Below are 13,088 nucleotides of genomic sequence, written 5' to 3' on the forward strand. Positions count from 1 at the left end.
TGCCGTCTGGACCCGGTGCTTTGTGCGGGTTGAGCTTCCTCAGTAACTCTGTGACCCCCTCTCGTGTGATGTTAATGGAATTCATTTCAGGTATGGCTTCAGTGGACATGCCTGTCTTGTTCACAAAGTCCTCATGTGTGTATTGCTTCCCATCTCCGAAAACCGATTGGAAGTGATTGTTCAGTAACGCCGCCTGTTCCTGGGGGTCAGTTGTAAGCCGACCGTCTTTCTTAAGCGGGGCGATGCCGACATTACTGGAACGTTTGTTTTTTATAAACGCCCAGAACTTCTTATTTCCTGTTTTGTAGTCAGTTGCCTCATCAATGAAAATAGAGTTAAGATAGTTCCAATAACTATGTCTTATCAGCCGTTGGATTTTACGTCGCAAACCCTTAATCTCTTCTCTCAGACCGGGTACGCCGCTTTTCTTCATCAGGCGATATTTTCTATCTCTCCTGCGAATGAGCCTGCGAATGCTCGGTGTGATCCACGGTTGACTAGACTTAGGTCTTGACATCTTATGTGGAACAAATTTCTTAAAGGCTGTCAGAAGGGTATCCTTAAAGACGTGCCAAAGATCTTCCGTTGAGCTGTTGTTGCACAAGTCCTGAACTTCTGCACTAAGTGACTTAGCTGCTTCCCTCAAGCCATCCCAGTCTGCCCTGGCATAGAGAGGGATCTGGCGTTGTGGTTGTTTCTTCCTTCTGACACTTGTATTGATCTCACAGTACGGGATACAATGGTCAGAGAGGCCTGGGATAACTTCCACCCGGGGTACCATGTCCGGGAAGTTTGTAAGGAATAAATCTAACGTGTTGGTATCTCTAGTTGGTTGTTTAACCAGTTGCTCCAACCCGTTATCATACAATAAGCTAAGAAAGTTTTGGTGAAGGTGAGGATACGGTGACCTTGGTTTCAGAGTGGTTGTGGACCAGTCCCAGCCTGGAAGGTTGAAGTCACCTCCTATGAGTAAGGCGGCATTCTGTAGTCGGGATGCTCTCTGAAGCGATGTACCGAGTCGTACCAGGCTAGGTTCATCTCCGACGTCAGGTCTGTAGAAGGCAGCCACGTATAGGGACCGCCTGCCTCTCAGTTTGACGCGTACCCAGAGGAGCTCGCATTCATCCACTTCCAGTTCCGGGGCTGTAAAACTATCAAGATTACTGCGGACGGCGACTAAGACCCCTCCCCCGCGACCGCCCATGTCTCTCCTATGTACCTTAAATATGTCTGGAAATATTTCTGCGGTTGCAATAGTTGGGTCTAGCCATGTTTCTGTTCCTATAATAATGTCAGGTTTCAGGCTCTCCAAGAGGTATGGTAGTTCTGCTCTTTTTGCACTGGCAGATTGGCCCGACACTCACCAGTTTTACTAGTACCATTTACTAGTACAATGTAAACGCGTAAACTTAAGAAGTACAGAGCTGCTGTGTTTACTAGGTATGCTACTCAGATTCACAACACTTCCAATTTCTTGGAAACCTGCACTTTATTCCAAAGAAGCAACAGAGTTCAACGACACCAATGCGTATATTCTTACATGGAAATACAAAAGAATAATTGCAAACAACTATACCACAAATTAATGTGTATCTTAGTTACCTTACACCAATTTTATACAGGAAACTATTGAATAGAGCAAAATGATATACAACAGGGACTACATATGTGGTGAGGTTTTAGACATAACGGGATAAACAATAAACCTGTGCCCGCAACCACGGTTTGGTACATGCACTAAAAATGAACAAACAGGCACCTTTGAAACGATATTGTATTGGAACAAAAGGAAAAGTACCTGTGAGGAGTACCCCCCCCCCCCCCCGGAAAAAGTTTGTAGTGTATTTTAAAACTAGTCACTTAAGACTAGAAGTAGTAGAATGGGAATCCGACATTGCATATAATAAACATATGATTATATATAAGTAACGTTATATATATAAACTTGGCACAAAAAGTTCGGAAACTTACGAAACTTTACTTTGGTTGATCATATTTCCGTTCTTTCTTGATCAATTTCAATGCATTATATGTTGTTAGAAAGCTTGTGTAATTTCCTTTCCTATGATACCCAACTCATTATAATTGCAAACTCATGGAGCGAGCACCCGGCCTGCTTACGCGAGTGGGTTGTAGAAAAAAAGTGCCCAAATTTCCATGCTAGTGTCAAACACTCAGCTCAGCGCCAAACGCATTTGTGGTGGTGTCGTCCGCATCGTGAATGGAACGGTGTTAGAGGAATGTTATGTTCACAGCTACAGATGAGAGTATATTTATTTCGACTATTGGAAGGGTAAATGAAAGTGTTGGGGCGGCGAGGAGAACCCTATGCTGAACGTTGCACAGATAGACTGACATTGTTTGTTGGAGTCAGTGTCATGGTGTGGGGCAGTACAACTGCCAGAGGAAAAACCAGGCTAATCATCCTAAGCAACCTCCATCCAGTCACATTTCCTAGATTCTTACCTCTGCAATATGAGACTGAGTGCCATTCTGCAAGATGATAATGCATGTCCATACAGAATGAGAGTCATTTCAGACCACCTCCATGAAGGTACAGGGATATAGAGAATGGCCTTCCTGCAGCCGAGATCTCAACACAATTGAACACATCTCATACTCTGTGATCACTGAACAGCTTGGGCGAACTGTGTATGCAAGAATGATCAACAGAACAATACGACCTGCGACGACTCCTTGTGGAAGAATGCCCAGGGACCGCGTAACAAAACTGGTGACAAGCACGAGGAGGATGTGCCGGGCTGCGGTGACAGCACATGGCTTGTGTACTCAGTATTAATCCTTAACGCATTTTTTTAGCTTGGATGAGGACTAACCTTGGCTTTCATATTATTGTGTTTTGTTGATTCAAGTTTCATGTTACCCTCGTACACAAGCCACGTGCTGCAAGCAGAAGAAAAGATACTGAAGTGAGCGTTTGAGCTTTAGTACGGTAATCTGGGCACTTTTTTATGTGACCCACTCGTATAAGCAGGTCTGGTGCTCGTTCCATTAATTTAGAACCATAAAGAGCTTGGTATCATGGGAAAAAAATCACACAAGCTTTTCAAATCATTGAAATTGGTCATCACGAAACACCGAAGATATGATCCACCAAAGTTAAGTTTCCAAACTTTTTGTGCCGAGTGTATATCGACCCAAAAAAATAAGCTCATTAGATAAAACTACCACTTACTTTGGAACGTCCACATAGTGCACAAGCCTTGCCCCCTGACTAGTTACAAACGTCCATTAATGTTCACCATGTGGAAACTTCACTACATATGTCACATATTCACTTCATCTGCATACACAAATATAATTACCTATCTATCTAGCTAGCAAGCTAGCTAGCAAGATAACTAATATATATAGTTTTAAAGTTTCCTGTCTATCCATCTTTCTATATAATTGTTATGTAGCGTAATTACGAATCCTCACCATATCGGCAAACTAAATCATTAATTGTTTTTACACTATTTCTGTCAGATAATTGTAGGCACGGTACATGTTAGAATTAACTGTGTGATAATGTTTTAACCTTTATCTATTTGTAGGTCCATTTTGGGTTTCATGAAAGCAAATCCGTATATTTGAGTATGACCCTTGTTTAGCACGATTTTGAAGTATATTCTGCAATTTTTGCCTGTTCTACTTGCACCTCGTGTAAATATGGTGTCTGTTCTAATGCAGATGTGTAAGTGGCTGATATATGTACGTCTACGTCAGTTGAATGCGATTGATTATGTTCTCGGCTCCGACTGAGTGGTTGCAGCTCCGACACGGGTGTTATTTTCCGACGGATCAGTCCGCGTTGTTTAAGGATCTGGAAACGTTAACGCAGCATTGTCAGTAGTGAACATGGTGTTCGCTTTTATCCAAAATAAAAGGAACAAAATATCGACTGATTAGAATTAATGATGTTGGCATCACAAGATAACGACTAGAAAATTATTACGTATACTTGATAATTTTTACGAAATATAGCGATTTGGAATATGAATATTCTTATCATTGAAAAGAGATATTCGGTTAGATGATCTAATTACTGGAAGCTCTTGTGAAATAGATCAATATAAAATGCCAGGGAGGTAATTATGCGTCTATCCATCAATTGAGGTGAATTAAAACTCATTGTTACGTGTCACTTCACATAACTTCCCACATCGTATATTTCAAAACATCGCCAACAACAATTAATCTTTTGACAAACCAAATGGAAACAAAGCAACCAGTTGTAAGAGGGAGATGCATATAAAGATAACAACGACAACTAGAAAGGCAACATTTGCGGGAGCAAATGCAACATGTTTCGCCCATTTCCCTCCCCATGCAAAAAGCGACTGTGGCATAGAGGCTAACGTTTGTTGTATGTCTGCAATGTTGGTATTTGAAATCGTTTACGTCATTTTTAGCCAAAAACTTTAAACAATTACTCAAAGCAAGGGCCTCCTTGCTCAAGGTAAATTTTAACACATTTCACAACTCTCTATTGTTATTGTTAATGTTATTGTCGACGTCCCGACACGGGATGTTTCCTAGGTGGGAAACTTTGGACACTTTGTGTGCACTATTGTGTGCACTGGTGTCCAATCTTGGTGACACAGGGGTAGAAAATTCGTGTACATAACGAGGAAATGTCAAGTTTCACCATAGTGTCCAAGCTTGCAAACTTGTGGAAATCTTTGTTTCCATGCAGTGTTAAAATAAGAAAAACACCGTGTGTGTCGAAAAATACCACCAGAAAAGTTTTGAACCTTCTCAATTGCACTTAACTTCAGTAGGACACAACAATAACAGCGCAAGGATGGGAGCCAGGGAGTAGTGAAGTTGTGTCTGTACCTGTCATTGTATGCCCCTAATTAAATTGACTATTTTAACCAATCAGGTTGAGCTTGATAAATCTGTGTTACAACGCGCTCTCTCATTGGCTGACCGAATTAGTCCACCTGGCCAGATGAATAAAGATGTGACCTAAAGGTCAGTGACCCCATATGACGAAAATAGCCGATGTTCTCCCCAAAATACCCTCTAAAATCGTATTTTGAAGTGTTGTATGCCAAAAGTGCGAATGAGATTCTTTGAATATTTGTTCAATGTACCCCCATAGTAAATTTCAGGTCATTTGGATGTATTTCCAGAGCACAGGAGGCCAAAATGTACGTTTTTGGTCAGAAAAAACTTAATAAAATCACTTTCAAGGTCAATATCGAAAAAATGAAAAAGGCTCCCAGGGTATTTACCCACTCTACCTGTCTACCAAATTTCACCTCAGTTGGTACAGGGACGACCGAGCTGCGTCGATTACAAGATTTGACAGGAGAAAGAAACCTTACGAACACAATATGTTGCGCCCAACAGTATGTTGGGCTCAACATAATGACACACCTGGTTCCCCGCAGTACACCAGGCTGCACGCAGGTGCCTTGGGCAGCTTGTAGACGTAGTACCCGGCACGGCACGCCTTCACCTGGATGGTTGCCTGCCACAGGCAGGGGTTACTTTCCCAGTAAGCACACGCCTGACGGGACACCTCGCCGTCGGCAACTGTCGGATGTGCTCCGTTGATCCACATTGGAGCGTGGGTACCACAGACGTGAGTCGTTGCGGGACGCTGTGTCGGCATGTGAGTTCCGGCTGGACCCATAAAGCGGTACCACTCACCCCCGAAGCTGGAGTCACACCGAGTTGGGGTGTCCTGGCCGTGGTTGACGTTCCTCCATGCCTCATTCAACACACGGTACTCACTCGGACTGCAGGGGTCTGTAACACATGTCAATTTAGATTCTGAGTTCTGAAAGGTCTTCGCTGTGAATATCATCAAATGAAAGCAAAATTGATGCTAATTATTCTAGTTATGTTTCCTATTTTTGACAGTCACATCATCTATGGGAATCGGCAACCATTGGTATATCAACCTTCAGTCAACATGAACTAGGATGTTAGAGGATGTATGCATAAGCGCACAATCAAACAAATATTACGGCTGAACTTATTTATGACCAACAAAGCACATTCAAATTCTGGTGTGCACATACAAAACTGTTACTTCAATGTTTGTAGGAAGCTCATTGGAAAGTTAGTGCAATTAATGAATGAATGAATGAAGATCTTTATTGCACACACATACCCAACTGGGTTTAGTACAGGTCACAACAGAAAACATCACAGTTTGCAAATACACACATATATGTATATATATACATACAAATATAAGCTTAATGTCGAACACGTTTAGCTCACTGAAACGCTTATCTTCAACTTCTCACGATAGGAGAGACAGTCGTGCGATACATGTAGTTTCAATGTTCCTTTATTTTCCTGAAGCACAGTGAGCAGCAGACCATAACATCCTGTCCTAAGGACTGCGACCCTTTCCAGTAGCGTGTGGGTTGGGTGATTGAGCGAAAGAGGCCGGGGCAAAGGCAGAGTTTCTCACCCAAAGACCACACACCCTACCAAGGAATGTGGAGAATTCCAAATTTGCTGACGTCTACATAAAAAATATTGAATCAGGATATTGGTAAAGACTTAAGCTAAATGAAGGGAGGGATAAGCGACAATGACATCATCTTAATTAAGTCATGAGTAGTCAAAACCCATCATCAGGTATCGATCCTCGGTTGTCTGGGGTCAGGTTGTCAACACCATTACCCTGAGTGAAGTACGCCTCCGAACTCCGAAATCTCTGCAATAGTTGGTGGTTGCGATGCCGCCATCAGTCGGGGGGAATATCAGTCCCAAAATCAAAGCCATGTATCGAAATAACCTAGTATCAAAGACGACGGAGGCCTACGTCTCAAGCACAGATGTCCAGATCGCATTAGAAACTTCCCCAGCAAACGAGATCAATCTATTCACCGAAATCTAGATATTAACTTTCTTGGTTAAACCATCCATCCACTGCCAAGATCCGACCACGTTCCGGCAGCCCCCACAGACAAATAGCGCCAACAAAGACTTGCTAATGAAAAGCACCGTACATATTTGGAGGGACCATAGACTGTCCCATCCGATGGAAATACACGTGTACAAGTCCTCTGTTTGTTCAACCCTTATGAACAGCTGTGGCGCATGGGACCTTACGCAGGACGTCATAACAATGATCAGCGGTTTCAATAGCAGATGTCTCGCGATAACAAGGAAGCGCTTTCGGGACGGCACCCCACCTCGACATTAGTCTGGCACCACGAGTCATCATAGACCGCCCCCTTGCTTTCTCATTGTGGAAAACGTCCACCCTGCCCTCGTTGTCGCCAGACCCACCAACAAGAGGGATACGTTAGGAAACACGATAAAGTTATGTATACGGCCGATGTGATTGGTAACAAATATAGAGAATAAAGAAATAATCCAAAAGGTAAACAACTTGAACTGTTGCGAAAACTTCCAAAAATGCACATGGCGTCAGTGACGCTGTTGTCTAAATCTTGACATCTACAAACTGAGGCTTTCGATATTTGGGTATGCTGTTCAACACTATTTAAAGTTTACACCCAAGCTATGTCACAAGCTTGCAATACACATCGGTATCGGTAGGTGCCCATCCATGTTTGCAAGGCAGTGGCTTCGTAAATTTGCTTAACCCCGCGTTGAATAAGCAGCAAGGGTTATTACGATATATCACCTGTCCTGATTAAGGTTAAAAGATTTGCAGCCTAGCCTGTTATGGAGAATGCTATTTTTCCGTGATTCGATACTAACCAATACAGACAGCCTGAGCAATCTGGCGGATGTTATGAGCTATGGCGTTGAAGTCTGCAAGCTCGAACACTCGGTCTGGATTGTTGTTGGTAATCTCTAGTAGTTCAGAACGGTCAAAGTTGCCCACACCGATGGCGAACACGGCTACTTGGTCCGCGGCCAGAGCTTGGGAGGGCGTGACGACATCGCCCGATGAATGTCCGTCAGTCAGAACTATCATAATCTGAAAAAGTTTACATTTCTGTATGTAAGGCCCAGTTCACATAGCCTGAGTACCAACCTCCGTAGTGACCGCTGGATCAAAAGAATTCGCTTTCTAACCACGGATTAGCAAGCGAATTCTTTTGAGCCAGCGGTCACTACGTAGGTTGGTACTCAGGCTACAGTTCACACTCGGTAAAATTCATGGAAATTTATTCGATTAAAGGTTTTCTAGGTCAAGATGACAGGCCTCTTAGAGGAATGCTAACCGTTGTCCTGTTGACGTTTTACGCAATTTATTTCAACAAGTTGTCATAATCAAGTCATTTTCCCATTACTTTTTCTGCGCTGCGGTGGCACATTCGGTGCGTTTCTCTGCGGTGTGATGCGTTCAGCTGAAAAATACCCCCAACCCGTACATATACATGTACAGGACCGCATAAAGGCTCTATATATATAGAGAGAGAGCCTATGTAGAGGCTTCCCGCAGGGCCTTAAGCCACAGCAAGTGAATCTCATCGATGACATCAGCGCGCTGTTTGAATCGCACGGATTTCGGAGTGTGAACAGTGCTTTAGAAAACCCCAATTAACCCATTAAGCGAATTGATTCGCATAGATTTTGCCGAGTGTGAACCGGACCTAAGAGAGACACATCCTATTCCGATAGTCTCTTTGCTGGTATTTTGAATGGCAACGCTACTTGGCTCAGCCTATATTATAACACATTTTACGCTGAACATATACCCTTCCATTTACTTATCAATGATTCATTTTAAAGGTCCCCGTCCAACGTCCCCAGGATTGTTTTGAATGCATTTTTACGTTGATTAAAAACGCAGATTAGAAAATCTTGTACTTAACTTACCCTTGAAACAGACCTCCAGGCGGCGTTTTGACGTGCGAACTCCAGAGCTGCTGCAGTATTTGTGCCTCCTCCTTGGCGTGTCATGGTGCCGATGGCGTTGACGAAAGATGACCGATCAGGATGATCTCCCAGGTTACACGCCAGCCTGGAGTATCAATTTGAAGTACGACAAAATCTGTCAGAAATTTTCATCCCCAAACTTCCAACACATTTGGTTGTGGACAATTTAACTAGTCTGGCACCGGAGCAACTAAACTGTGACTGTCATTCTGAACATAAGTCAGTATCTCTAGTCACCTTTGGTCATTTTTGGGAACTTGGAACATTTTTTGACTACGTGGGTCTGCTGGACAGACAAGCTGAGCGTAAAGTTGGCTTCAAAAAGGCTTATGGTTTGTACATGCAAAGAAAGCACATTGCGAAAAGACACTTACGTGTTGTAACTTGAGTACTGGAGTACACCAACTCTAGTGTCAGTTAAACTGATGGTGAAAGCGCTGGCCACTGCCACAACAAACTGTTTGACTGTATCGAAGTCTGAAACGCTCACGCTGCCAGATCCGTCCAGAACAAAAAATAGGTCTATCCTCTCGTCGCACGGCTCAAGTGTTGGGAACGCTGTTAGATTCGGGAATATCACATAACTGTCAGACATTTTTGAACCGCTATGAAATGCTAGAATTAACACGATATATATAGTGACTTTATAGACATAGAAGTAGTAGTAGTAGTAGTAGTAGAATACCATTCGGTCTGCATAAAACATACATACATTTCCATGCGTTCACGTATCTTAATTAAGATAGACAGAATAATTACTCACTTTTGCCGGGCTCCCACTCAAGTAGACGCTTTTCCCACTGCATTCTGCTGAGGTCTTTATTGGTCTGAATTACAAGTTTCAAGAAGTGACCAGGAACCTCTTCAAGTTGATGAGAGGAACCAAGGACATTATATAGTATATAATGTCCTTGGAGGAACTACTAAATCAATACAGGACTTACCAGCACAGACAACTCCAGCATCTTCATGATGTCCGCAGTTATGGTTGCCCCATCCGTTGTGGCTGCAGTACTCCAGACCTGCCTCACTTCCGCTGCAGACTACATTGTCCAGCCAGATCTGTCCGGTCCCCTGCCCGAAGGAGGCGCTAGATGTGGCCCACAAAGCTCCAGTGAACCCCAGCTGACGGCACACCACCTCGACATCAGGCTGATTCCACGAGTCGTCACAGATTGTACCCCATTGTCCGTTGTGGTAAACCTCCACCCTGCCCTCGTGGTCGCCAGATCCACCAACCAGTCGGGTATCTTGGGAAACACGATTAATTTAAGTATACAGCCGATGCAACTCAATGATGGTATACTCAATAAAGAAATAATCCAAACGGTAAACAAGAGTCTGAGGACCCAAAACCTCCATGAATTTTTTTTTATGTTGTGTTATGTTTGTGTATGTTATTTGTTGTTTGGTTGTTATGTTATGTTTTATCTGCTTCAGGGTGGTTGTGTTTGTCTATATTTGTTTTATGTTGTCTGTTACGCCTCAGTGCATTTGTTTCTCCTTCTCTTTTGGCTCTCATGTGATCTCTCTTCGTCTTCTTATCTTATGTATCTCTGACACCTGGAGACATCCCGACCTTGCCTACAAAGTTGTGTAAATTATAAAATATCAGGTACAGCGGTTGATAGAACACAACTTTACAGGTGAATAAAAGACAGGGGTACAATAGATAAGCAGGAAAGGTTACGGGTGACCAGATCATGTCAAAGTGCTACGTAGTTACCTATAAACTGGTAGCATTGTACGTTAAATATATTGTGGTCCACAGTACCATTGCCAAACCATTGAGAAAATAAAGCCAGACCACAACTGGTACACGGTATGAGCAAGAAACAGCCTGTTAACAGATCAAAGTGAATTTACACATAATCAAATCGGTGTGATGTGTCCTGGTTACTTCACATACCTTATGCTTTGGATCCCCATCATATATCCTTTGATCCACAGAAACTGATATTGATCTCTTCTTTGCTATTTCCCCATATTATTCAACTGGGGTCCTCAAACATACAGGCAGACTGGAATGAGTTGCCTTACATTAAAACCATGTAAAACTGTTCCTTTCACTACCTGCTGTCAAGCTTCTAGTCTGGTCAAATCAGTCCCTACAGACTGTTAAGCGCCAGCAGCTGTTAACAACCAACAGTTGCTAAATTGATTGATGGGCTTGGCAAGCTAAAGCCAACAGCTGTTGACAAGTGACCCACTTACGTTATAAATAGCTACTAACAAAGCGCCCGATATAGGATAGGCCAACACAGCAAATATAGATTTCCCCATTACTTAGGCAAATTAAGTCCAATTTGCATAATTTGCACTTCATTGTATACAACCCTCTCTAAGCTACCTGCCAGGTAAATAACATGAAAATCTGTCGCTCCTTTCTTCAGTTATTCTCCTTTGAAGATTTTGACATATACGCCATTACACTTCCAGTGACACATACCAGAGGGCCCAAAATCGACCTTGACCTTTCTCCTCCCAACAACTACCCACATACCAAATATCATTACAATTCATCTACACGTTCTATAGTTATGCTGATTTTTCGCATCCGGTGACACATACATACACACACAGTGACACAAACATACACACACGTGCACACACACGCAAACACACTAACTTTGCATGATTTGCACTTCAGTGTGTACATCTCTATCCAACCTACCTGCGTACCAAATAACATGAAAATCTGTTGTTCCTCTCTTCAGTTATACCCCTTTAGAACATTTTTACGAATAGGCCTATGCAGTTCCAGGGACACAAACCAAAATCGACCTTGACCTTTCTCCTCCCAGCACCTACCCACATACCAAATATCATTTCAATCCATCCACACGTTCTTCAGTTATGCTGACTTTAAGCGTCCGGTGACACATACATACACACACGGTGACACAAACATACACACACGCGCACACACACGCAAACACACTAACTTCGCATGATTTGCACTTCAGTGTGTACATCTCTGTCCAACCTACCTGCGTACCAAATAACATGAAAATCTGTTGTTCCTCTCTTCAGTTATACCCCTTTAGAACATTTTTACAAATAGACCATTGCAGTTCCAGGGACACAAACCAGGGGGCCCAAAATCGACCTTGACCATTCTCCTCCCAGCGCATACCCACATACCAAATATCATTACAATCCATCTACACGTTCTACAGTTATGCTGACTTTAAGCATCCGACGACACGCATGCAAACGATTTACCTCCTTACTTATGCAAATTCGGTCTCATTTGCATAGTTTGCACTTAAGTGTGTACAACTTGGTCTAACCTACCTGTGTACCAAAGAACATGACGATCTGTCGATCCACTCTTCAGTTCTTCTACATTGAAGATTTTAACAAATACGCCATTGCAGTTCCAGTCACACATGCCAGGGGGCCCAAAATCGACGTTGACCTTCCTCCTCTTAACACCCACCCACATACCAAAATCATTACAATCCATGTACAGGTTCTACAGTTATGGTGACTTTAAGCATCCGGTGACACATACATACACACAAACACCAAACGCACGCAAAACAGTATATCCATGAAAAAGCCTTTTTTTCATGGAGATAACAACTGCAAGTGTGGTAAAACACGGTGATTCATCATAACGAATTATTAAGAGCATGATATGATAATACAACCTGGGTCATTGTCAAATATAATCAAGATATGTTTCTGAGAATCATCAATCTCTTCCAAAGAATACATCTTGTTATTAAAAGAAAAAGAAATACCAGAGGCTTTGGATATTTGCTGCATGCTGTCCAATAATATCTATCTAAAGTTTAATACCTTAACCATGTCACAAACACATGGTTAGGTGCCTATCCATGTTTGCAAGGATATCTGAAATATTCACAGCGCGGCTTCGTGGTTTGCTACCATGGTAAACCCCGCGTTCAACAAGCAGCATGGCTGATCATGATGATAACATCATCTGATTAAAATAGCATCATAAGGTTAAAAGAGCGGCAGCCCAGCCTGCCATGAAGAACACTATTTTTCGTGATTCAATACTAACCAATGCAGACAGCCTGGGAAATCCGGTCGATGTTCTGAGCTATGGCGTCAAAGTCGTCAAGCTCAAACACCCGGCCTGGGTTGTTGTTGGTAATCTCTAGTTGTTCTGACCGGTCAAAGTTGCCCACACCGATGGCGAACACGGTTACTTGGTCCGCGGCCAGAGCTTGGGAGGGCGTGACGACATCGCCCGATGACTGTCCGTCGGTTAGAACTATCAT

At 42.9% G+C, this 13,088-nt stretch overlaps 1 protein-coding gene across 1 annotated transcript; it reads right to left on the reverse strand.

Annotated features, from left to right (window-relative positions):
• Positions 1 to 1,477: 1,477 nt before the first annotated feature.
• LOC136429561 (uncharacterized) lies at positions 1,478 to 13,088 on the reverse strand. The gene is made up of 7 exons (XM_066419432.1): positions 12,869 to 13,088; positions 9,777 to 10,082; positions 9,207 to 9,390; positions 8,773 to 8,917; positions 7,705 to 7,927; positions 5,389 to 5,763; positions 1,478 to 3,826 (listed from the first exon to the last, which is right to left on the reverse strand). The coding sequence occupies exons 1-7, from the start codon at positions 13,086 to 13,088 to the stop codon at positions 3,819 to 3,821; spliced, it is 1,461 nt and encodes a 486-aa protein (XP_066275529.1). The 3' UTR covers positions 1,478 to 3,818.

This window comes from Branchiostoma lanceolatum, chromosome 1, assembly GCF_035083965.1.
Source record: "Branchiostoma lanceolatum isolate klBraLanc5 chromosome 1, klBraLanc5.hap2, whole genome shotgun sequence".
NCBI classification, from domain to species: domain Eukaryota; kingdom Metazoa; phylum Chordata; class Leptocardii; order Amphioxiformes; family Branchiostomatidae; genus Branchiostoma; species Branchiostoma lanceolatum.

Excerpts from the sequence above, each read along its gene's own strand:
- LOC136429561 (XM_066419432.1), bottom strand. The coding sequence starts at position 13,088 with ATGATAGTTCTAACCGACGGACAGTCATCGGGCGATGTCGTCACGCCC. Across the intron at positions 10,083-12,868 it reads TTCCCAGGCTGTCTGCATTG|ATACCCGACTGGTTGGTGGA; the intron begins GTTAGTATTGAA and ends GTGTTTCCCAAG. Across the intron at positions 9,391-9,776 it reads TGCTGGAGTTGTCTGTGCTG|CGTTCCCAACACTTGAGCCG; the intron begins GTAAGTCCTGTA and ends CGAATCTAACAG.